Source organism: Zonotrichia leucophrys, chromosome Z, assembly GCF_028769735.1.
Source record: "Zonotrichia leucophrys gambelii isolate GWCS_2022_RI chromosome Z, RI_Zleu_2.0, whole genome shotgun sequence".
Taxonomy (NCBI): domain Eukaryota; kingdom Metazoa; phylum Chordata; class Aves; order Passeriformes; family Passerellidae; genus Zonotrichia; species Zonotrichia leucophrys.
Genome location: NC_088200.1, coordinates 22,499,064 through 22,525,640, shown reverse-complemented (window position 1 = coordinate 22,525,640; position 26,577 = coordinate 22,499,064). Strand labels below are relative to the sequence as shown.

The window sequence follows — 26,577 nt, the reverse complement described above, 5'->3', positions numbered from 1 at the left end:
CATTTTGCTATTTCTGGTGGTTTCCTGTTCATTTGTAGTTCACAAATCTGTTGTCTTTCTGAAGTTGTCCTCTGGGGTAAAATAAATAGAAATGCCAGCAACAGATTTAAGGAGTTACCTTTCTCACTGGGACCTGTACATATGTACCATGGATTTGAAGCCACAAATAAGGTTTTTCCATTAGTCCCACAGAAGGATTTCTCATGGTTCTTGCTACTTGCTGTTCTAAGCTTCCCAGGGATCCATGGCCAGCAAAGGAAAGATAGAGCTCACATAGAGCTGTAGCACCTGATAAGCTTACCTGTAAATCAGGAATTTCACGGAAGCCTCTGTTAATGGAGTCCATGTTAAGGAAAAAGCTGAACCTATGGCTTCATGTGGAGATTAATGGCAGTGTAATCCAGGATTAAATGGAAAAGTGTGCTTGAATAAGATCTTTTCTCAGGAGAGATGTTTATTCTTGTGTACTAGCATCATCCCTAAAATAAAAACTAGTCCCTCCTCTACCAACCACCACCTTGCTACTCTCCAGGGACCCTCTTAACTTCATTCTTAATACTCATGTCAGAAAGAGCTCAGATTCTCATTAGCTTTCTCTAACTCCCTGTTTAATGACAACAGTAACAATTTGGACTGTTTTTCTAAGATCTCTGATTGAGCCGGTTCTTTGTTAACTTCAAAATGGCTAAACTTAGCAATGTCCTTTTCAAAAAAAAAAAAAACAAAAACAAACAGGGTTCCTTCCCTAAATGTTCAAAACTGAAGCAATGTCTGAACTCTGACTGCAACAACTTCTCTTTTTGCATATGGAGTGCAGGTGGGAGTGACTCGGGCACATGATTCCTTTGTACCACACTGACTGACTTACTAGAGGCACTCTGCACTCAAGGGCAGTCTGTCACACTGGAGTGTGACATGTACTTGCATCTTCTGAACTGAAATTTCCTTACAGAAAATACAAGTAAATGACTGTTCCTGCACTTGGTATTTTTGGTCATGTGAAACCTCTCATGTACTGTAAAATTCACAGGTCCTGGAATTGAAGAAAGCTTTTTCCGCTCCAGAATTTACACACTTCAGTTCTGAGAGAGATAGGAATCCCATTTTAGACTTTGCTGAGGCATTTAAAGTAGTTTAGGAAAGAGATGTGCCTAGAAATCCCTTAGGCAACAAGAAATACTTAGCCTGCCACAGTCATTAACTGATCTGTTGGGTAAAAGGGAGTGTCAGCATCTCCATTTCCTTGCCCATTCTGATCTGATCTGCATTCAAATCCATAAACACTTTGTCCTAAGAGGGAGTAATTGTTTGTGGTTCCAAAATGGGTTTCCTATAGTGAACAAACACCTAGTAAACAAGAACCCTGGAGTAGAAGAGATCACAGTTTGTTCATTTAATAAAAGGCTAGTACTGGTAATAATATGGCTTTGATTATGTACCAGAGAAAGTAGTCTAAACTGCCAATTCTGTAGACCTCAATACTCTCCTGTCTGTAACAGGTTTGTTTTCCTACAGTCCAAAAGAAATATTTCTTTATCAAAAGAAATATGCATGTCTTACATTATGTCAACACACTGCAGAAACTCTGGACACACACAAAGTTGAAATAATTAGAGTGATTACATGACAGTTTCAGGCACTCATGAGTCAGGATATTTTTCTTGAATATGTCAGTAACTACTACTTAAATCCCACATAAACATAACTCTTTCTAAAAGGGTTATTCATTTGATTGATTTGAATTGTTTTGAAGTTTCTATAAAGAAAAGCTATAACTCATGTCTTAGCTTTAGGCAAGAAATACTTTCAGGTACTTATGGTCAACAAAAACATAATTATCAAATGTAATATGATTGCTGCTTCAAAATCCCTAGTTAACTCTTCATTGAAGTCTGTGTAACAAGGTGTTCTGATTGGTGAAAATTGTCTTTCACAACACATGACATTTATGCCTTTTTTGCACTTTATGTGATTTTCATCATCAGTTTTGATTCAAAATAAATTGTGTTTGAAGTCTGAACCAATTCTGTTATAGAGGGTTTTATTTCAAGCATCTTTAATACCTTTTGACTCGTAAAGCACCATGGGTGGATGCTAATAATTTTGGAGTTCTGACATCTTCCAGTAGCCTGTTGTTTTCCTTTTAACTGGCTGTGGCTGGGTAATTTTCATCTGAAAATATTTACCAAGGACTCCTTCTGTTCCAGTTCCACATGGCAGGATCTGGGCCCTGGTACTGCAGTTGTTTGCTGTGCTCAGATAAATATTGCAGCTTACAGAAGTTCTCGAAACACTTTTGCAAGGTCCAGCAGAAGGGATGCCAGCGCGCGATGGAGCGAGCGCGGCGAGTGACCCCGTGCGTGGGGCAGGCGAAGGAGTCACGGGCACATGCTGGGGGGGCAGGCAGGCAGGTGGGGGATCCTTGCCCCAAAATCCTGCCATCCACTTCCCAAACTGCACATTCCGCATGGAGCCGGAGGTGGCAGTGGCAAGGCAAACGCAGATGGTCTCCTGTTTGTTCATTCTGGATCTAGGGAAGAACAGGGAATTTGAAAGAAAGAGTACATGCCTGCAACTTCTACTGGAAAGCAGAGGGGAACAATGTTATTTGAAAAAAACATTTAGAAATCCATGAGTACTTTCAGGAAAGAAGTTAGCAAGGAGGTTTTGAGCATAAGATGGGTCGTCAAAATGTTGGGGCACTAGCAGGAAGATATCTTAACCCAGTTTTTGGGAAAGGAGATTGAACACCAAGCCACAGTGCTAATTTCACTTCTTCTGAAGAGGAGAAAGAAAAAGAAGCAAATACTGTTTTCCAGATGCTTGTAGGTACCCTATCAGAAAAAAATATTAAAATTCACATCAACCTAAACTGGAGAAACGTGTAATCCACCCCGTTTGGGAAAAGTTAAGTGGTCAAAGGTTATCATCTTTTGTAATAGCTATACATTGTAACTTAAATGCATGCACCCTGTTAGGAGTAAGAGCGGAGGCCTGTAACAAAAGATAATAATGCTCATAATAGCTGTTCTCAAGTAATTGTTTTATGAGCCAGTGTCTGTGATCCTGCAAGACTGTATTTAGCTGCATTATTTACACAAAGGACTCGGATGCCATGTCTTCACAGATAATCCGAGTTGTTCAAGTAAATGGACAGCTGTGGACCACAGTCATCTGCCTTTCCTACACAGAATGGAGATGAGTGTTTGCTGTTGGGTAATTTTTACACCTGGAATGATATAAGGTGAAAGTTTATAAGTGCAAATTAGTCAAAGTTAAATGAATAGTTGATATTTCCTAGAATTCTTACAGTATCACATGACCATCTTGCTTAGAAAAATTAGCTGTTATCTGTCAGTAAGCTACAGAATCACTTAGATTTTGAAATACCTCTGAGGCCATTGAGTCCGGTCTTTAAATGATCAGCACCTTGTCAACCAGACCACAGTGCTAAGTGCCACATACAGTTATTTCTTGAACATTTCTAGGAATGGTGACTTCACCCACTCCAAGGAGAGTCTGTTCTAATGTTTAACAACACTTTGCATAAATAAATTTCTCCAGATGTCCAGCCTGAGTTCACCTTGTCCTCTTATCCCTTCAGTGTCTGCCTGGGGAAGAGGCTGGCTCACACTTGAACACAATGTCCTCTCAGGCAGGTGTAGAGAGAAAGTTCTGGCCTCTCATCTTTACTCCCTCTGTAGAAGCCTTCCCTGATGTTCAGTCTGTGCAGTGTCATCCAGCTGAGGCAGTGTGCACATCATAAGGACAAGTGATGCCACAAAAACAGCAGATGTGGAAAATTTGGAAATGGTACCAGTCAGGAACTGTGACACAAACCATCTAAAATGCCTTTTTTTTGTTTTTTTGTTCAGTGATCTAGTTGCATTTCAGCAGAATATTTAATGTATCAATGAAAATACACAGCTACATAGTACATATTGTTGAGACTTCAATCAGATTTTTATGTCTCTTTGTGGGGGCGTTTTCTCAGAGATAATAGAAATTCTTTCTGCAGAAAAGATAATTTTGAAATTTTCCCAGTGAAGACTTGTTCTCTCATAGCTATTTACTGATACTTGGATTTGACGAGACAAAGAGGAAATTGTATAGTTGCTTATTAACTATTAGCATCATCCACATGTGAGAAACCCTTAAGCAAAGAGCCTGCTGTTACATGTAATAGCCCTGACTACTTTTTGGGAAAAGAGCATGAGTCACTTGAAGAAAGGAGATTCATGTTTTCTCCTAGATGTGTTGTTTAAGGACTGAATTGTGTAAAACAGGAATGGCATTGTCTAATTAATTACATCTTACACTGTGATAACTCAATTTGCTTTTCATTCCTAGGTATTTAAAACACTGTTATTTTCCCATCAGACTTTACTGTCTGTCAATTAAAGAAGAGAGAGAAAGAGAGAGAAAGTGGAGAGAGAAATTTGTTACAGAATGTTTCACGTAGATATATTGAAAACATCTTGCCTGAATTGCTTTTCTTACTATTTTTTAATGTTTATGATTTTTACCAGACAAAACAATCTTCGTGAGATTTTTAATAAGGTTTTTTCAGCATTTTTCTGCAGAGCAAAACATTTTCGTTTGAATGCCAGATTTGCTTAGTAATGCTTGCTAAGACAGTATGAGAAAAACCTCAAATACTGCAGAATGTTGTTTCTTTTGCCTTCTTGGCACCTCACAACTAAAGCTACAGTGAGTAAGATGTTAGCATGATCTGCACTTATGGCTTATATCCCTGGCTTATTGTTTCCCCCATTACCTAGGTAGGTAGCTCTCAGTGTGTCATGGTTTGAGCCTGGCACAGAGCCAGTGCCCCCCATGAAAATGCTTCACCCTGGTGTCTGCTGTGAGATGTGACCAGGAATAAGCAAAACAGGCTCCAACTTAAACATAAAGAACACTTTATTACCTAAAACTACAGGAAAAAATAGGGAAAGACTATAAGAAAAAAAAATTGAAAACTTTACAAAAAATCATTTTCCTCCTCCCCCACCACCTGACTTTCCCAATCCAATACATTCTCCCAAAACAACTGCCCAGCCTTGGCCCCACACGTTAGTATACTCAAACTGCAGTTCATGAAGAGGAAAGGAGTCCTTCTCGTTCCATAGGCTTCTCCTGGAAACACACTGAAACCTCGTGTGCTTCTTTGTCACTTCGGCACCGCCCGGAAAAAAAAGTCCCTTTGCCGCTTGTGACATTTTCCTTCCATGCCCAGTGCTCTCACCACTGCGCATGGCCAGAGCTGCTTTTAGGGTTGTCTTTCAAGGATGCCTTGTCTCACTCCAAAAAGGCACAGTCTCTGCTTTTGGGACATCTGTCCCCCCCATATTTTTCCAACCCCCTGGGGCCGGGGGGTCCTCACGAATGAACCCTCCTGGTTTTGAGGCACTGCCTCCCCCTGAATGCAGTCTCTGTGTCACAGGAACAACTGAGTCCATGGCTACAAGAAAAAGTCCAGCCAAAAGGCCACTCCAAATCATCTCCCCCCATCCAATCATCTCCACATTCTTCGGGCCAAAGTCCTTGTCTCATCTCATCTCTCATCTCCCTTCTTATTCAGCTTCGAGGAGGATTAGCATTTTTGCAAGGCCCCAATCATGCAAGAAAGGGTTAAAAGTTTTCAGTCTCTGCTGTCGGTCCCGGAGCGACTCCCACGCACACTGCCCACACGCTGCCGCTCCGGCCGGGCAGTCTTCCTCCCCCTTCTCCTTCTGGCTGGCTGCTCTCCTGGGGGGGGGGGCTGGCTGCCCGAGGGCTGACTCTCTGGGACCTTCCACCCTTCCATCCTCGAAGCCCCCCCGAAGCCCCCTCAACCCCATCTCTGTCCAGGCCCCGGGCCTACCGCATGGCCGGCCCCTCCCCCGCCCAGCAGCAGCGGGCTGGGCGGGGGAAGAGATCTGACCTCTTCGCCCGACGATGTCCCAAAGAGAGAGTTCCAAGGGCAGTGCCCTGCTTTTAACCCCTGTGTATTCTCGGAGGTGTGTCCAAACCCCACTGGCCACACCGGATGCCAGTCTCAAACCCAAAACCTTCATTGGTTTGACCACAGCTTCCCAGAATTCCCACTCCTTCCTGGTCAAACCACGACACAGTGGGACCAGAATTACAGTTTTGCTCAGATTTCCTGAGCCGCATGACTGAAGTAATTAGTGTCCAAGGGAACATGAGGTAGGATTGGTTAATAATTGAGTGTAGAGCCACCTGAATTGAAAATACTAATGCTATCCATAGTTATTCAATGTCATCTAAAGTAATAAGAGCTATTTTAGTGAGGACTGTCTCTTGTACAGTAATTTGAGTTAGGGTAATTTTCTTTATCTGCGTACTTGTGGGAAACAGTTGCACTTTTGAAGTGCAGAAAATCGTAAGAATTACATTAGGCATGACACCTGTGTGAAGGGGTAGATGATACACGCTCTTCTTTCCCAATAAATAGCATTTGTGGGGAGAAGAAAAACATTTAGAAAGGTGATTATAGGCAGACCTGAGGATTAAGGCATTTTTAATAGCAATTCTGGTTTTGGCATCTGTAACAAAACTGTGCTTCTATTTTTAAGACTGCAGCAAACAATATTGTAGTATGTAATAGTGAAAAATATGATTGTTCTGTTCTACCATTTATTTAACTTTTTAAAGCAAATTAAGTTCTCTGTCTCAACACAGAGTGAGAAATCTTTCCATTTCAAGTATATATGTCTTGTCTGGAGACATATCAGAATAAAAAATGCCAATAAAAATATTTTCATTTTACTTCTTTTTTACTGTATTCTTAGATTTCATCAGCGAGTTTACCTCATTAGGTGGTTATATCTTGTATTGTTTCCAAGAACAATCAATATAAACCAGTGAAAAAATGTTAAATTTCATAGCCTAGGAAACCATTAATTAGAATCCTTTTGCTGTACACTTCTATGTTTTATAATAGATTTTGTCCTTAAATTTGGTTTTGAAGGTTTTTTGGAATCTAAGAGGCAAATGATAAAAGTTTATATTTCACTTCTCTAAATTCATTGGCAGCTCCTGGAAGGGAAAACCAGAAAAGTATACCCAACATAATGAGGGAGTAGTGCGACAGTGACAAAAAAGTTACAGTAACAGCACTGTTCTCCTAGTGGTTTCTTCTCTTCTTACAGCTTGTTCTCATTTCTTTTAAAATGTCTGGATGAAAAGCTTCTGACAGGAATGTATTATTTCACTAGCATGGCAGGAAGCTGTATTTGTGATTCGTTTGATATTACTGCTTCCCTTTGTTCCATAGCTGGTGATAGGCTTTATCGTTTGATGAAAGGGAGATTCTCACTGAGGCCTCTCATCATGAGAACCTCCTTGTGAAAGTGTTCTGATACATTGCTGCCGGTACACCAATACACGTTTGCCTAATTACCAAATTGTCCTGAAGCTCCGTGTGGCTCCAACATTTTGCTCTACTTGCTCTGCATCAGTGTTTGGGTCCTGCAAGCCAGAGTGCTTTGCCTCAGATGTGGCAGCATCCCAGAAGCTGCTAGGTCTGGGCTTACAAACAGGTTAGTCTGCCCTGTAGCAATAACAAAACAAATAAACAAAACCCTACTCAGTATATTTTGCAAAGCTAGGATGACAAAGCTGTGTTCCATTTAGCCTTAATGAAGTTACAGCTATATTCACTAAAGTTTTGTCAGAAAAAAGAAAAAAATGTCAGATGCTTTAGGCAGAGGGCCAGAAACATCACTGTAAACAAATGCCTACCTTTGGTGTATCTAATGATTGCTATAAAAACAGCTTGTTCACTCTTTCCCCTGTATTCTGATGTCACTAGTACAGTTTTATTAGTTAGCTGCTGTTGAGAAGGAAATTAGGCAAATTTTCAAAATTAAATACATCCCTAGGTATGTTGCCCAAGGCACTCAAGATACTCTTTTCTTCTCCAGCCTTTGCGTGTTAGCAGTTCACAAACCCAGACCCAGTGGCAGATGACAGGACTGCCTGTAGCCTGCAGAAACATTTAAGCACATAGAGGTTTACTAATCCCACTTTAAGTGTCTCAAGAGACAGATATCACAGTACCAAATTCTTAGGTGTCTCTGATCTTTGGGTTTTGTTTTTTTTTGGTCTGACCCTTATGTATCTCAGTGTGGATGAAAATGTTTTGCATGTCACCAGTCTGAATAAAGCTGTCATACTGATTGGAGTTTCTCTCCATTTCATGCCTCCGTGGAGGACTTTGAAGGACAATGCCACAAGCTTTGTCATACACTTGTAGATTCTCTGGAACATAATAACTGAAATAGCAGCACAGTACATTGAGTGGCTCATGCTCACTCTATCATCTGTCTTCTGCCTGCAATGATGATCTTTAGTTAATAACTTTTTTTCACTATTTTTAAATTTGTTAAATTCTGCATCTATTATTCACATGCTGTGCTTGGAAACCGGCATGAGGTAGTATCTAGAAGAGTGCCTTAAAAGCACTCACTCTTTCTGTCAAAAGCACAATATGTGTCCTCAGGAGTGCAGAGAAGTGTTGGCGCAGGTATTACAGCAAAGCTCTGGGCTTGTTGTTTCAGAAGGGTTTGATGTTCTTTTGTGTACTATTAATGAGCGTGAGATTCATTATTAGAAACCCAGCAGTTATGCTTTCTTTCTGACTGGCCTTATAATATGGCAGGCAGTATTCTTATTCATGAAAACTACCTGAGTTTTACGTAAGACACAAGGTCTCTGTTCTCCTTCCAGCTGGATGGAGCATAAATTCTTTAGGTTCAGGATGCCCACTGAAATATTTCTGATATTTGTCATTTCCCTGCTTGGTTTCCAGTGTTTGGGCTTGGCAAACTGAAGGGACATGATATGAGTACAGTTCAGAAGCAGCATTGCTGCCAATCAAATACCATTTGCTAATGCATATAATGAAGAGGTCCCAGAGAGAATTTACTGTTTCCTTACAGTAAAGTGGAAATACAGAGGTTTCACACTGAATTATGCATAGTGATTGTCGTCATTGACAGATAAATTGTCCCACTTTATTACGTTTCCAACAAGACATTATGGTTACAGGGAGTCTAGAATTTAAATTAAAACACATTATAGGAAGCAGAGTGTGGTTACAGCCGTTTATAGGAATAAACCCAAGAGGTTTCATTTCATACTTTGATTGAGGTATAAATGAGTAAGGCGTACATTTAGATACTAAAAAACTCTTGAAAAAGCATTCATTTAATATAGTTTATTTAATTACCTAACTTATATAAATCCTTCTAGTTTGGTTTTTATTTTCAATGTGTAGTCAGTACTGTTCTTGACAGATGACTTCAGTAACTGCTTCTCTTGTGAGACGCAAGTTTGTGTAGAGCACAGCTTTCCCAACAGTTCAGACCAAGTGCTCAGGAGATAATGGTTCTGTTGCTGCAGGAAGTTGAAATTTATTGTCGGCAGACAAAGAAAAGAGCTATATCAAAATAATTTCCCTTAACATTCAAAATTTGGGGCATGTAGCTATTTATCCTGTGCAGGCAAATGAATGTACTTAGACGTGTCCCAACTATGGCATTCATATTCAGACTATCAAGTGTGCAATATAGATCAGTGCTTTCAACTTGGAAGGAGCTATCAGCGTATTCCTTCTCAGAAGGTGACTCACAATTTAAAAATTTACTGACTTTTTGAATTGTAGTAAAAATATCAATAAATTTGGCAACCAGTGAATATTGGAGCAAATCATATTGGCCACTAGAAGAACTAAACTGACCCACAGAAATAACCAATAGCTTTCCAGAAAATGGCCCATTACAAATTGTAATCTGGACTGTAGGAGTCTAAAATACCTGATTTGCTCCAGAATGTATGTAGCTGTGAACTTCTCTTTACACATGTCAGGGACATGAGTCATCCCTTTTAGGGAAAAGACTTTTTTATCAGGAGTGGTCAGTCTCTTCTTGGGAGGTAAAACAGTAAGTAACCGATGAGACAAAGAGTCAGGCAAAGCAAGTCCCACAGATCTTGCAAGTTTAAATGGGGAACTACGATATTAGACCACTCTACTATTAGCTCACCGTTTCCAGTGCGGTTCAAAGATATGATTCTGTACATGTTCATAATTTCTTTTCCAAGTTTTCTATGGGTCGTATTCTGGTCCCTGGTTCTTAACATTCATTCAGTGTTTTTCAAAGACCTAAAGAGTTCATACCAGCAGAGGAAGCCTGTCACCTCAGTGTTATAAGGTTGTCCAAAGATACTTATTTTCTGTACATAGAGGTATGGCCTCTCTTATCATTTTTGAAGTCTTTTAACTTAAAATGTACTGCACAGTGGACTAACAGACCTTTAGAGCATGCTCTCTCTTATTCATGGCTCCCCTTCATGCAGTCTGCTGCAATCACTTTTTACCAGAAAAAATAAAATAGAATTAAAAAAGAGCTGACAGAAAATCCTGCTACCATTTTCTTGTGCTGATCCTTTTGCTGTGATTGGGGGAGTCACATATATATTATGCTATCCATATTCTATCATACATAGCAGCTCTGATTAAAACAGTAGCATTCTCTTTAAGCTTCTATTGATTTTTCTCTAAACTAGAAAGTAGCATCACCATTTTTGTATCTTTAGCTTGCAAGTGTAATAGAACTTGATTCACATTGTTGAAATGTCCCTAGGGCTGCAGAAACTTAGATTTACAGATCACAAGGATTTCAGAATACAGTAAGACTTTTCTTTCTGTTCTGTGTCTGCAAAGGAGGAAGGCAAACCTCCGAAAGGGCACTTGCCAGGTTGATCAGAGCTTGCATGGCTGAAAAATATACAAAGCAAAAGAAAGAGCGAGGTTCATATGATCACATTCCCCAAGGACAGTACCTACTTCCTAAAATAAATGAACAGAAGCACCGTCTTCATAATAGTGCGGGCCACAGTCTAGAAGCTGCTGCTCAATTTTCTACAGTCCTGGCAGTTAGGACCTGGGGATGTATCATAGGCAGCCTTCAGAAGGAGAATCATACAATTACCTACAGCCTTTTTATAACACCCTACTTTATTTTTCAACTGTTGTGTGACATCAGAATAAATGAAAAGAGGAGCTGACCTACAGTCAATATAATCAATATTGTTTGGCACAGCTTCACTGACTTTGGCTACCCTGCATCAGTCCATACCAAATGAGGTTCTGAACCAGTAGTCTTGCCTCTCTTGCCTCTGCACAGATAAACACACTTTTTTTTTTTTTTTTTCCATTTCTCTCACTCCCAGACTACTGTCCAGACAGCTGGATAATTTTTGATACAACTCCCAAGAGCAATGGCAGAAGAAGAGTTCTATATATGGGTGTGGCATGGTTTAGGAATGATACTCCCCAGTTTAGTGCTCTCACTGAGACTCTGCATTTGCCACTCACTCTCGCCCCTCTCCCATTCCAGGAGAGGGGAATTGCAGGCACAAAAAAGTAAAGATAACAGATTGAGATAACAACCATTTACTGGAAACAGCAATGAGGTAAGAAAATTAGCTGTAACAGCAACAATAATAACAACAAAATGTAGAAGGCAAACAATTCACACGTGGTTGCTCAGAATGCATGTTACCCAGCCACTCTCAGCCTCAGAACCAGAGCTACAGGACCACTCCATCTACCCCATTTACCTGACTGGAAGGAACACATTCTCCCCAGAAGAGACTTCCTTACTCTTCTACCCTGGCAATGACTTAAGGTGGTGTAGAATAACTTCTGGATCCTAGCCATAGCCCCTCCTGGCTACTGCAAATCATGAGCTCTGTCCTGGCTATAACTAAGGCATTATCCAGCCCATATCCTGTACCATCAATATCTTGATCCTACACCTTCCAACTATAAACATATATAGAGAGATATAGACACAAGCACAATTTCCACAGTCAATATCTGTCTTTCCAAGATATCTGTTGAGCTCACTGAGCCCATGACAGAGGGTTCTCTGTCCTAGATGCCTTCCAGGGCAGAAGGGCTGCTGTGCTGTCAGGTGGTAGCAAGCTGCATCACGAGCTCATGACCATGTATCTGGAGCAGTCCGTACTCACTATCCATGCTAGTTACAGCATTCAGCTACTAATATTATACAACAAAATATTACAGACTGCTCTCACCTAAAAATCAAATTCCCTTCAGGTACACATCATGTTTCCCCATGCAACTGCATTAGATACCAAATACACCCGGGTCATTGAGCAAAAACAGTCCCACAGACAGGTTTGTCTTAGCTTAAACCTGGATTAATCCAAACTGTCTCTTCCCTAACACATTCATCAGATGTACCTCACAGGGTGCATCCCATCTGTGATCTGTGAAGGTTTTGATTGGGCAGGGCAGCTCAGCCCAATTGGTGGAGCCTCTGGTGGTAGCTAACGAGGTGTCCTTGGCTAAGTGAAAGTCACAGTGTGTGAAGGTTCCCCCACCCATTGCTTTCAATGTGGTTTTTAGCTGTCCGTTGTGTTTTTCAGCTTTCCCAGAGGCTGGTGTATGATAAGGAGAGTATAATATGCCCATTAAATACTGTGCTCTTTTCCTTATATCTTACCTAAACCTCCTCTGGCTTAGCTTCATACTGTTTCCTGAGTGCTGTCCCTGGCCACAAGAGAGGAGAAATCTGTGCCTGCCCCTCTGCTTCCTCCCAGCCTGAGCAAGCCAAGGCACCTCAGCAACTCCTCACCCAGCTTCCCCTCAAAGGCCCTTCACCGTCCTGGTGCCCTTCTTTGGACCCCTCCAACAGCTTAATGCCCAAAACTGCACACAGTACTTAGAGGGAGGCTGCCTCAGCTCAGAGCAGGAGGGGATGAGAGCAATTTAGTGGAAAGAGCAATGAGAGCAATGTTAATAACTAAGTGTGTATGATGGGCAAAGGATTCACGTGTGAGTGCTTGGGAACGTGAGCGTTTCCCAATTGCACGCTCCAGCTTAAAGCCAGCATTACCTGACTGCTCCTTCTGCCACTCACTCAGCCAGAAGGAGCCCCTTCCTCCCGGACAAGACTCCTTTTCCTCCTCCCCCAGCAACAACATGAGGTAGTAGAGAATAACCTCCATGTCCTAACTGTGGTCCTCTTGTCCATTAAAAAAAAATAACATTCTGACCAGAACCAAGACAGGGTGCATCTTGTGTCTGCTTCTTAAAAGAGTAAGGTTGCTAGGTGGAAGTGAATTCCACTGCGCCTTCATCCTGCTCTCTACATTTGTTGTCTCTAAAGTGATGCCCAGATTTTCTTTGCTTTAGCTAAATAATTTTTACCTCAGCTATCAATCAAACCAGATTTTACCTACAAGAAGCTGAGGGACTCCCTGAGCTATAGAATTGCACAGGGTGGCTTCAGCATGTTGGCGTTCAAAAACACATAATCATGGAGGGATTATATGCGGTGCTTTTTATTAAGAGCTCTGGGTGCCAGGGGTATATTCAACCCAAATTTGACTCTGACCATACATCCGAAATGATCATGTTTTTATACATTATCGTTACACAACTTTCATGTTAATTATTAAACTTATATTGTTCTATTGTATACATAGATTTAGCCCCCCTCTGAATTTCCAACATAGTTTCTCATTATTCTTCTTATGGTTATATAATAATTATATTTATTTACTAAACAATCATCACATCTAACAATTATATAATTTATCATACTACTTAAGCAGGTGCAGTTAATGTGGGAAAACACAAAGCTTAACATTTTAGATTCTATCTTTAACTTTTTCCAGGGCTCCACTATCAAGCAGACCATGTTGTTGAGTATTAGTAGTTTTTACCAAGAAAAAAATAATACCCAATCAGTTTTTGAATTTTAATATATTTGTCTTTCAGGAAAATGCTATTAGTTTTGTGGGAGTTTTTACTGTACTCTGATAATCCGTTTCTGTGTAAAAGTTTCAATAGTTTATTTTCTTTCTAAATTACTGGGATAAATTGTTTACATTCCTCATTTCCTTAGTTCATTCTGTGATTGTGGATGTTATAAGATGCTATTAACTGCTCAGCAAATTAGACTGATGAGAGAATAATTCATTTAGGAATAAGGCTATATTACAAAGTGTTCAGTGGTGTCAAATTCCTTCTTTTCTTAATGTGCTAGTTTAAAACACAGCAGGAAAATTATACCCACTGAAGCTACTCCATTTCCTCCACCCTCTTCTAGAAACTCCACCTCATTTCTCTATAGACCCTTACCTCAAAAATCTTTATCATACAAAAAAAGAAATCTCTTTCCTTTTGAAGACGATCAGGAAATATTTTGTCATGAATGTGCAAATATGACTTTTCTATGCTCATTGCAGGAATGCTGAACTAGATGACCTTTGAAGATCCCTTCCAACCCAAACTATTCTATGATTCTATGATCTCTTTGTGTTCAAACAGTTAAAAAGAATGCTAGGTGCATGGGGATGCCTTTTATTGAGATTGTCTGTTGCTTCAGGCTATTAGGCCAGCTCATTGGGCAGCTTCATGGTCAAAAGGGAGCTTTTAATGTATGGATTCCAGAGCTTGCTGCAGCCTGTGCTGTAGATGAGTGGAGTATTCATTTTGTATTTGTTTGGCTCTTGAAATCATTTCTCAACATAGGTTTTTTTCCAGCTGTGAGTCGGTGGGGTACACTTCTAGAAATACAAACTGAAAATTACCTTGTATCATCATATTTCTGTAAGAGTTAAAATGTAACTTCCATTTTCTTCTTGAAATCAGGTCTCATTTCAAAAAGTAAATATTGCATAGATTTCCTCATCCAAGTTCTGCCTGCTCTTTGTTAGGATCGAGCTGGTAAGAGATGCCTCTGACTGAATTAAGGTGCAAACAAGACCAAAATCAATAGTACAGATTTTATTTAATTGCTAATGTGAGGTGGAGACAGCAATAGGAATAGGAGGAAGAGGGAGAAGACAAAGAGTGAGAGATTCAGCAAGAGATACCACTGCATGGATTCCTCTGGCATCCTGCTTGTTCTTCGTCACACTGGTTAGCTCAGTCCTGGGGGTCCCAAGGTGTTCTTCTGGAGGTACCCCTCATTTCCAGGTCCAGGTTCCCACTATCCATGAGGCATAGATGCTGTTCCCACAACTTGGAAAGGCACGTCTGTAAGTAGCTGTTTGCTTTCTCACCGTTTGCCATGGTGGGAATTTTTGCCTGGATAGGTTACCCAGATCTGCCTCACCAGGCCTGGCATCTTCCTATTGTTTGCACCTGCACTCTTCCTACTGTGTCTGCACTGTGGAATTTGCCCCATGTGCTAATTCCAAACCTTCACCTCCATTTAGGTCTGGTATTAATGCCTCCCTATTTGCCGTCTGTGCTTTCCTTGAGTTCCTGTTGTGGTGGCTCATTTTACAAGAACTTCCTGTTTTCCCAGAGTTAGAGGCAGTTCAGTGTGCTCCTGAAGTCTTGAAGATCCCACCCTGATCCCTGCAGAGGCAGCACATATCCAGCAGGACATGCAGTGAGACTTATTGGGCTGCCAGTCAATGGCAGTTCTGGAATTGAAACCTGGTGTGTCTGGAGCCATTGCTCAGTACCAGTTTGATACCAAATCATGCGCCAGCAGGACACACAGTATTTGGCAGCAATCTATTATTTCTTTCTGACTCATGCAGAACTAATTTTCAGTTACACAAATTACAGAGGGAAGAGAGGGGGAAAAATCTGACTTAAATATTGTTCATTTCTTTTGGCCATTTCTTTGATCCATGTTTTTTATCTGAGAGGAAAGCGGTGTGTCTAATGGGAAACTCTAATATTTTATGAAACAGTGAGACCTAAAGATCTTCTTAGGCAATCAGTACTTCAGCAGAATGAAACACTATTGCAACAGAAGGAAAATTATACACCAATTATTTACCCAGTCCGGAAAAGTTATGCTCCATAACATCAAAGAGCTTCAATTAATGAAATAATAGAGAGTGAACTGTTTTTTGCCAAGCCAGAAAATGTTTATTTATCAAAATGCCACAGGCCAAGAGTTGGAGACTGTATTTAAGATTATAAACCCAGAGCAACACATGTATGTGACTATATGTGGCTGATTCTAGGAACAGACATGAAAAAAATAGCTGTGTAATCCTTATGCAAATTTAAATGAGTTGTTGCAAGTAATTAACTCATCCTTGCTATCCTTCAAATAATGTTTTCTGTACTATTGAGAAAATATTTCTTCAGCCTGACTATTTTCAGCTCATGTATTTGTTTGTTTTCTGTACTTTTCCCAATCTCCAATAATACTGCCTATTTGCACAAACTTCAGAACTGTCCCCTAATATTTCCTCTTGCATATGTTTCTTTATTTGAATATCTTTCAGCTGTTTTATTTCAACTAAGCAAGCATTCAAAGCAAAGACGGCTGAGATGGCAACTTTGATTTTTTTTTTTCCCAGTAGCATGTATGATTAGCAGTCTTCTGTATGTATCAGGCCAACTGAATCTTGAAAATTAAGTTATCTCTTTTTTATCTTTGGCATGAATTCCAAGGAAATTGATATGCACAGTTATCAATACAGAACTGTTAGAATCTTCTTACTTATTCCAACAACTTCTTTATGCAAAAGGTTAGGGCACAAGAAAATGGATTAAAAAGGAAAGGTTACCTGGAAGTGGGGTAACAGTGCCACAGAGAAGCCTAGGAATATGTAATGGGGATGGGAAGAGGAATTCTTTCAAAGCACAGGAAGTCCACAAAGACTCAAAAGGGAAAAATGAATTAGAAGGAGGCAGTTTGTCTTGTAGAAATGCTCTTTTCTCACATACTGTTTTGCTGTGTTTCATTCTTGACAGAAAGCCTGTGTAAATCTTGCTTTGTGTCCGGCTGCACCCCACTGGGGGCAGAGCAGCCGCTGTGCCTTTGCACGTGCAGCCCATGAAACAGGGTGCAGTGATAAACATTATAGAAGGCATGGGCGAAAATTGTGGCAGTGCCAGGCTCTGAGCAGCTCTGTTAGAGATTCACACTGAGAGCTTACCCCTGAGTTCCCCTTTTCTGTACAACCTAAGGGCACCTGGGATTCAAGAGGGGCAACTCAGACAGGTCTGTCGCATGGCATCTAAAAACACAAACTTACTTTTTAACTCTGGCTGAAAGTGGGCAAGATGTAGGCTCATGACGTCTCACAACATGGAGATTTTATCTATAATAATTTGGCATCTTACGTCTGCCACTCTAATCCTCCATACCTTTATACATATATGAAACAAAAACTGATGACAAAGGAAAGCTGAGATTTATTCTGAATTTCAAGGGGAAAAATTTTAAAAATTATTGGAATGAAATAGAAAATGCATACATGAATAGAATATCAAAAAGAAATATTTTTTCATTACTTAGTGCCTCCAGAAGCCTTCTTCCCTTCTTTAATGACATGGAACAGTCTGTGCCTTATTACTTCTTCCATTTAATCTTGTTAATGCAGTCTGTTAAGACTCCACTTTTGCAACAGCACAGGTGTAACTCTAAGTAAGTAGGCTAGTAGGGAGACTACTGTTCTGCTCCTGGAAGTCTTATTTATTTACAACAAAATGTGTGATATTCAAACCAATATAAAACTTAATGCAACTGGTGAGTTGAAATATTTTTATTCTTCACTTCATTAACATTATGGGGCATTACAGTGAAAAATAAAGAGGGAGATACTAAACATATTTTACAAGTCTACCCTTGTGACAACTGTACTTGGAATTTTACTAAGATTAATTCTTCCTCCTGTCTTTAAAAGATGGCAGATTAAATTGGTAAGTAGACAGCTGGTAAGTACAACATTTTTTCAAACAGCAACAGATGCAAATCCAAGAATATCTCCAGCTGATTTAAATGCTTTTCAAAAGATGGAGCAAAGATTTAAATAGCAATGTGCAAAAGTGAAAATCCATAGTGATAATCAAAAATATAAGGAAATATGAAGAAGTTCAGGAAGATTTAAGAAGGCATCATCAGGATGGTTTCAGAGTATTTCAGGTTGAAATCACTATTATTTGGTTTTTATTGCTTCTGTCTCTCATAATTTTGCCTTGTAGGAGTTATACTGTGTCTAAAGTAAGGTATTGCAAGAAAAGTGGTGCAGGAAAGTGGATTGGAAATGTTTCCTTTGACTGTGATGGCAGTCACACAAAGTCCCAGATAATTCAAGTTAGACCCTCATTTTGCTGCAGCGCTCTAATCTAACGGTGCAGCAGTCCTCATTTCCCTTGAAGATTTTGCATGGTGTAGACGGGTGTAGGTTTGAGTGTTACTGGAAGTGTGGGAATTTGTGGGCACTCAAATGACTCTGGGCAGGTAAGGGGGGAGGAGGTGAGGGCTGCAAAGATTGTCGGTGTGCTGCAGCTGCGGTCCGGAGGCAAAGCGCTGGAGAAGAGGGTGCTGCTACAGACAGAACTGAAAATCACCACTACACCCTCCGTCCCCTACGAGGTGAATTAGGTTTTAAGTTCATTTCCATCCCACTCCAGTAAGCAGCAACGCCTGGCTGGGTGTAAGGAAGGATAAGGTTGTGTGTGATCCCACAGCCTGGAAAACAGGTCTGCAGAGCAAGTTCCTGCAGCATCTTTCTCTGTGCTGCTCAGCTTTGTAACTGCATAGCAGAGACCTGTGCATGTCTGACACAAAAAACAGGCCCTGACTACTGCATGACCATTTCAGCCAGCTTCAACTTGCAAAATGGACTGAAAGTGTTTATCATGGTATCTGAATTCTTCCTTTACACAGTTCATTAGTCCATTTATTCAGAAGGGAAAAGAATGCAGATGTGGATTGTTGTGTTCAGGAAACAACAGGTCAGCAATACCTGGCACGCTGTAAGTAGCTTTCTGAGTAAGGAGAAGTAGAGAGTGAAGATAATATGTCCTGCTAAATGCCTGATATATTATAAAATATTTTAATTGTCAAATGATTAACTTTTATTGTGAAATTATGACAAACATTTTGGCATAGTAAATATTATGAAAAATATGACATTTTATTATGAAATTATGATAAACATTTTGGCAGAGTAAATACTAAGTATAATTCTTATAGGAAAGAACTTTGCTGTGCATTTTCTGCGTAGGCACCTATTTTTTGGCCAAGTGCCAAACTTCCACTGTTTTAGAGTATTGCATAGACAACCGTGTCACCACTATTCAGTCATCCTGACCAGCTTATATAAACATTAGCTAAAGCTCCTAGAGATTATTTGCAGAACATTGGATCTGATGAAGTCAAATATAGGATAGCTTGGGTAGTATAATATTTGGGATTAGCATAATAATCTCGTTAGGGAAGGTGTGCAGTATCAGCAGAACCATTGCTTGAGTCTGAGGGGAAACAGAAACTATACCATAATAATTCAGCATATATTATATACTTAAATTTTTCTCTGTGAATAGGGCAAGTTTCTGAGCTCTTTAGGGGGCCCAGGATAAGGCCTTGATCATTTAGTTAAATAACTTTGATTTAACTCACATGTGGAGCCCAAATTATCAGTTTGGCAACAGTTTGTGTTGTGTAATGACTTGTGTTGCTGTAGTACCATCCTTTGAAGTTACACGCATAATTTCTGTGAATTTGAATTACTGGAGAAAAGGGTTGATGGATTAATACAGAGATGTTCACATTGAGAGGCAATGAAAATGCTTCTCTACAGATTTACAGAGTGCTGGGTGAGCCATCAGAGTTTATTGATCCTTTGGCACTTTCTGACCTCTGTGCGCACAGACTTTCAGGGATCGCGTTTTGAGCCACAGCTTCTGACAAGGCACCTGACTTCTGTCTTTTGGGATCTGGACAAGGGGCTGTACTTGGTTTTAGCCATCACTGCCCAGCAGAGGATACAGGCAGTTCTGCTTCTCTTCTGCTGCCATCCTTGCCTGTGAACCATTCAAAAAAATCTGGGAAAGCCCTGAACACTTGTGTTTGTTATGCACTTCAGCCACTCTGTTTTGTCCAGATTAAAGAAACAAACGAGCTTCTAGGTAGCAATTTGTGTGCCTTTGTCAGATTCCTAATCTCGTAGTGTTTCACTGAGGGCTGGGCTGACATTCATGGCAACAAAGTGTACAGTATTTTTCTGGAGTCCAGGAAATTGCATCACCAATCTTTAAATTACGCAGTGAAAATCCAGGGGCTTTGTTAATTTACAAATTTACAAATTTTTTACAAAAATACAAATTCTTTTAATTAATTGAAATAATTAGGTCTGCAGAAAATGAAAATTCTTGTGATCCAAAATATATCATTATCTCCAACATTATATCACTGCTCTTAAAATTGTTGCCTTTTTTTGCTCACAACTGGCTTTGCTTCACAGAGAAACATCCAGCCTTGCAGAGGCTTGAAGTCTTTGCTCCTGAGTTATGGTAAAAAGCTAAAGGTCCAAAAGTGATTTTTTTAAAAAGAATATATCTCTTGCTCTAATGAAAGATATTACATCTATCTGAAAATCTCATCTCATCTGTAACCCTGGATCATCACAAATGTAACATTCATAAATTGTTAAATTATAGTGCTAGATCCTCTGTACTTATTACACTTAGGAAAGGAAAGAAACAGTATTTGAACAAAACATTTTTTCTTACTTCAGTGCTTATTAGCACTTAAGGCTGTTATACTGTGCTCATTTTTTCTCCTTATAATTTCACCTTCTCTGGTGAATATAAAGGCAAGTATATAATTCTTTCCAGACTTGCCCCAAAATTACTGTGTAGCAATAAGATACAAAAAGATGAGATAATATGAGCAGTTTTAAATTACCTCTAGCTGTGGAGCAGCCGTAATCATTTGAACTCATATTCAGCTATTTCATACCATTTGACAGTGTTCAGTAGACATTACGATTGCCGTGGAACTCAGGAAGACATCTTCCAAAGTATGTATTTACAGTGCAGATATAAGTATATTTCTTCATATACAAAAAGGCTAATATACAGCACATAATTTTAAAACTTTTTATCACTCTACAATCATCATCACACATATTTCTAAGGTTTGATCTTTTGTTTTAATAGATTTTAAATGCACGCAATAAGGATGCAGAGAGTAACTACATAAAGACTTGCCATTAAAAAAAGTTTAGGTTTTAAAATCCTCTTTTTCAGTAGTCTTTGGAGTAGGCATGCAAAAGGCAGAATTGATCTGTAAGGGGAGCTGGTATACAATTCATCATGGTTTGACTTGGGTTGGATTGGGTTGGGTTTTGTTTTGGGGTTCTTTTTGTTCATTTTTTCCCCACTGGAAAGTCATGAAAGAGGAAGGGCAAAAAAAAACATATTACCAAAAAACCTTCCAAGTGATATTTGTTATAAACTAAAAAAACTTCAGCTAGGAGTGTGAGACAGTGAAAGAAATCAGGCATGGCTATTGCATGTACTTATTAGAAAAACATTCATTTTTTCACTAATGTACCCGATTTCTATTTTGAGCAGTGATCTATCAGATTTCTCAATATCCAAATTCTAGGGCTATTGCTTACTTTGATCTCAAGACACGTTTTTATAATTACGTACGGATGACATCTATTATCTGTGCCCAGTGCAACACAGAGATGTACAAGCACTGCTGCTTCTTGAAATTTGTGCATCTGCGCTCATGAGATGTACTGGCTTACTTGAGAACCATCAGCTTTGCAGAGAGTCTCTGTTGCTGCAACAAATCCGGGGGCCAGACCCACAGTCAGAGTTTAATGTGTCTCTGTGCAAAAGTGCTGAGATTTTATGAAAACATTACTTTTCTGGGTTAACTGCACCATATCAGTTTCCTCTAATGGCTCATTTGAGTTATGATTGACAGCTAATGTATCTACACATTAATTAACATTATCTGGAATTAATTAACTTGCCGAGATAATACTAACTATATAGGTCTCACTGCATGAGGTATGACAGAGGCTCTAAACATAAGTAGTTTCCTCAGCTGTATATTTTCAGATTATTAAATGCAAAGCACCTAACATCTTGCTGAGAAGCTAGAGAACATCTATTCCAGTAGCAAAGGGTATGCCAAGATCTCATTGCCAGCCTAACTTACCATGGAAACTTCCACTGACAGTTACATGCAAGGAAAAAAGGCGTTTCCTATTCACAGAGGTCAGGATAAAAAAGGCAGAGTTGGCAAGTAGATAAAAATGGTGAATGTACTTAATTTGAAATCAGTTAGGAATCGAAACATGGAAGTGAACTAGGCCAATCTACCAGCAATTTTCAAGGAACTCCAAAAAAAGGGTGATGGGAATTCTTGAAAGGTGAAGCAGTTGGGGTTTTTTCACTATCAGTTTTCTGATTAGTCTTGATGCTTCCAAGTGCAACCTTTCTTGGATCTACAAATTAGAGAAAGGACTTGCTTTTCAAAGTTTTTGCCTGGCATGCTTTATTAGCATCTTTTGATCAAGAACTAAATACTGAAACGTCAATTCTTTATTTCCCCTTAAACCAAAGCTACAGGTCTGTGAGATGATAGTCCTGTCTTTCTCAAGTGAAGTTCTTCAGGTATTAAACTGAAATTATATAAAATATGAGCTTTGTTTTTCTTTGTTAGGCATCATATGCATGTGAGTGACAATCCCCACAAATACACCTCTGATACATTAACTACCTTGTTGGCTTTACCTTCCTTTCAAGAGGAATTCAGAAAACTGTGACTCTTACCTTCCTTTCAAGAGGAATTCAGAAAACTGTCTCCCATACAGATTCACCCATATAACTTTTGAAACCCGATCATTTTTCTGCCTTTAGATTTTTTGTCCATGTGTAATATTCTGTTGGTGAAAAAAAGAAAACCTAGCAGTGTGCTTTTGATTTTTCTTGTGGCACATTTGAGCTAATGTTTTGTTTAAGATGCTTCTAATTACTGATTTTTTTATATGTAACTGTTCATTTTAAATACGTGAGACAATTTTAGATTTACTTCCTTGATGGAATTCCACCCTACTTTCTGTTTTCATGAGAGACTGAATTAGATTCCGGGTTGTTATCCCATCATCTGTGGATGAGAATTACTAGTCATATAGAATTAATTAGTTTCCATTGTGGCATTACATTTTCTAGACTGTCCCATAAAACTGGAGGCAGTTTCCTGTCCTAAAGAACTTTCAACTTCAGTATAGAATAAGAGATTAAAACTGCAGAGACATGACTCTGTGGTACTGAGGAAGGATGCTACAACTGGTGGTAGGGGGCAATCACTGTGCAGTATATATACAAACATTATAAATGTTTCCTTAGACGTTAGGGTGATAGTGGTTTTGCAGGCTTTTGTGGAGTGGTACATCTCAATGTGCTTACTGAAAAATTGGAGAAGTGGGCTCAGATTGAGACTTGCTTGAAAAGAGGTGGGAGCCATTTTTCTTGCTCATAGTATCAGAGGAAAATGGGTGAGAAGGCAAGTGGAAAGGCTTTCGAAGTGGAGCTAAGTAGTTTTGCTCTAATTCCTTCTTCAAGTTTATCATATTGGGATTTGTCAGTTCTGTTCCTGTGCTGGTGAAAGCTACCATTGTGGCAACTCCACAATTGTTTGTTCATTCAACTTTTGCCCTCAGTATTTAGGAAGTGGCACTTGGTCAATGCATTTTATATTTTTAAGGAGTTCAGAAGAAAGCTGCTTATTTTGTAATAGCTGTAAGGAAAGTCAGATATGCAGCTCCCTGAACTGTTTGTTGGCTGAATAGATGAAGGGAGTAAGAAAAATAACGTAAGATCATAGGTGGACAAATAAAATCAGAATGTGAAGAAAGTGTAGTGCCCTGTGCCAACTACTAATGCCAAGGCAGTGTGTTCAATCCCCACACAGGCCACTCACTTAAGAGTTGAACTTGAGGATTCTTGTGTGTCCCTTTCAACTCAGAATATTCTGCAGTCTGCTCTATGTTCATTACAGTATCTCAAGACTCTTCTGGGAATACAGTGGTTTCTTTTTTATCTGGCTTGTACAATCAAGATTTCTGTTAGGAATCCGGAAACTGTTCCGCTCTTTTATTAAAGAAATGTCGGGGACAGTAGCAAAATACACTTTTCCAATCTTATTCAAATGCCTTTCGTGTCCTTAGGAAGTCTTTTCTGTGAGTTCTCTTAACAAGAAATGGTTGCAATTTCCTAGACAAAACTAATTTACTAATTTATAGAATGGTTATTTTCAAATAAAGGTTTGAATTAACTGAAGAGTCACAAGTCTAAAATATTTTTTACATATTAATTGAAACCCAAAGCCTTAGCATTTAGGGACTTGATCTACAAATACCATGAATGTAGAGCTTGTAATTGAGACTCATGCATGGAATTGTTGTTTGCTTACAGTAAAAAGTACTGTGCTAAATGCAGTCAGTGTCTCAGGATAAATTCTTCTCTCTCTGTTCCTATCAGAGTTACAAATGGTATATGCAAGTCATATTAAAAGTACCTTGATGTTTTTGTGGTGGTTTTTTTCCTCTGTCTTGTCTTTTCCTGAAGATTTCTTTATATTTTCATTGTAGTTCCTGCCTCTGACATTGACATATGTCAATGTAACATAAAGCAGCACATGGCCCCAGAGCTGAGACTTTCTCCATCTACATGACTTTCAGACAGAGACCTGTGAGCAGTTACTCAAAGTAGCCTCACAAAGAGCAGCGCCCGGAGGCACATATTTAAGGGTTTTTTATCCTAGTGGGCATAAGGCGTAGGAATTTTTGAGCAGGACCAACCTGGAAAAATTTCCAAAGAACTGCAAGTGCTTCTCTGTTAAGGAGTTCCCTCTGTTCCCTCTAGCATGGATTAGGAGCAGTTTTAAAACTGGTTTACTGGCCTGAACCTAAAATTATGCTAGATCAGAAAGAGTATGTCAGGAAAATGAGCTCACGGTGGTGAGCTAAAGTCTCTTCAGCCGTCCATAAGTGCCTCTTGCCTGGGTCCCTTGGAATATGCTGTCCCAAGGGAATAGTTAAATGACTTTCCAAAGTAGAGGGCCTGCTAGTGTTCCCCCTGTGCAGTTTACGCCTGAAGCCTCCACACTAAATAGGAGGATAAAGGAGTAGGGTATGCAATGCACCTTTCGGTGGGAAGTGTGGTGGAGGTGGCTCGCTGGGACACAGTGCTGAATTTTGGTTGTTTAACTACAAGGTGGTGGGAGGAAGGAAGTAGCAGGAAGGAAACTTCTGGCTTCTGCTAAAAGACATAAATGATAATCATAAGTAGAAACAGGGCATAATCCAGGCTATATGATTATATTTTCACTGTGCAAGCATATTTATTGCTTAGCTTACAATTGCATTCATTTTTATGCATCGTTTGTTTCCAGTTTTTTTTAGTCTTTTCAACAGCCCACAAGTTTGAAATGGGATGCTCTTTTTAGGATTAGCATCTGGACAATAATCTTGTTTCTCTGTCTCAATCCATTTTAGAGTTAAACGTGTCTTGTTAAATGTACTAACAGCTACCTATCCTTGTGCTTGGGCTAGCTCTACTAAAAAAGCTTTAATACTCAAGGATTTGATGGATGACTTGAGTTGCAGAGAACTGCTGCTGTTCCTGCCCTGGGCATGGAGAAACAGCATCTGCCAGGAGAAAATAAGTAGGAGGAGAATAGCAGGGAGGCAAGCATCCTACACAGAAGAAAATGAAAGGGAGAGAAAATAAGTTTAACATTTCTTCTCAGTTCGTCTGACTTAAATAAAGGCACAGTTTTTCCTTACATGTCTAATGTGCTCTTACAGCATCATCAAAGGAAAGACACAGGATTCAAAGTAATTGAGAGAATCAAACATTTGCGTTAACAAAAAAAATATTTAAAAGACAATGAAATGTGTTTTCCTTCTCAGAATCAGATGACCACTATGTTTATAAGAGGATCTGAAGCACATCCATATGTAAACATTTTTCAGGCTGTACCTGACTCTCCCAGCACATAGCCACTGGCTACCTAAACTCCATCTGGGGGCCTTGCCTGCCAATGACCTAGGATTAAAGCAAGTAGTTTGAAGAGAGCAAGATGAAGCAAGCTTTTACCTGCCTGTCTCTGACAGTGGTATTGGTATCTTCATGTCTTGAACGTAATTTGAAGAAAGTGAAAACTTCATCATGTCTACTCTTCTTTAAAAAGGGCATCAAAATACACCCTGTATCTCTACCTCAGAAAAATGGAAAGTCACAAATATTTGAAGTATGTAGGAAAGGACAATCCAGATTGTTCTTTAGGACCCCTAATGACTGTCATTAGCAATAATCTTTAATAATAATTATAAAACTAACCAGTAAAAAAAAAAACTTTAAAAAAGGAATATGAGAAAAGCTTACTAATTGTGAGACATTTTAAACTGTTGAAGAGTTTTGTGGGATGTAGCAGAAACTACATAATGTGAAGCATTTAAAATTTTCCAAACAAAAGCATTCAGAAACAGACATACAATACAAAGCATTTTTGTATTGTTGGGGTTCAGCTGGTTATCTACTCTCTATTTCCAAAGATCTCATTTTGAGAAAAAAAGAAATTAATACAATTATATACTCAAAATATCTGCCTTGTTTTCTCTTTCAGCACAAATTGAAGTGATACCATGCAAAATTTGTGGTGATAAATCCTCTGGAATACACTATGGAGTCATCACATGTGAAGGCTGCAAGGTATGAGATTTTAATACAGCATAGTCATC

At 39.4% G+C, this 26,577-nt stretch overlaps 1 protein-coding gene across 1 annotated transcript in view; it reads left to right on the top strand.

Annotated features, from left to right (window-relative positions):
* RORB (RAR related orphan receptor B) overlaps window positions 1–26,577 on the top strand; it is a 138,920-nt gene that overhangs the window by 70,909 nt on the left and 41,434 nt on the right. The window contains exon 2 of the mRNA XM_064735747.1: window positions 26,463–26,548. Coding sequence (XP_064591817.1) covers window positions 26,463–26,548 — 86 coding nt within the window. The remainder of the gene's footprint in view (window positions 1–26,462; window positions 26,549–26,577) is intronic.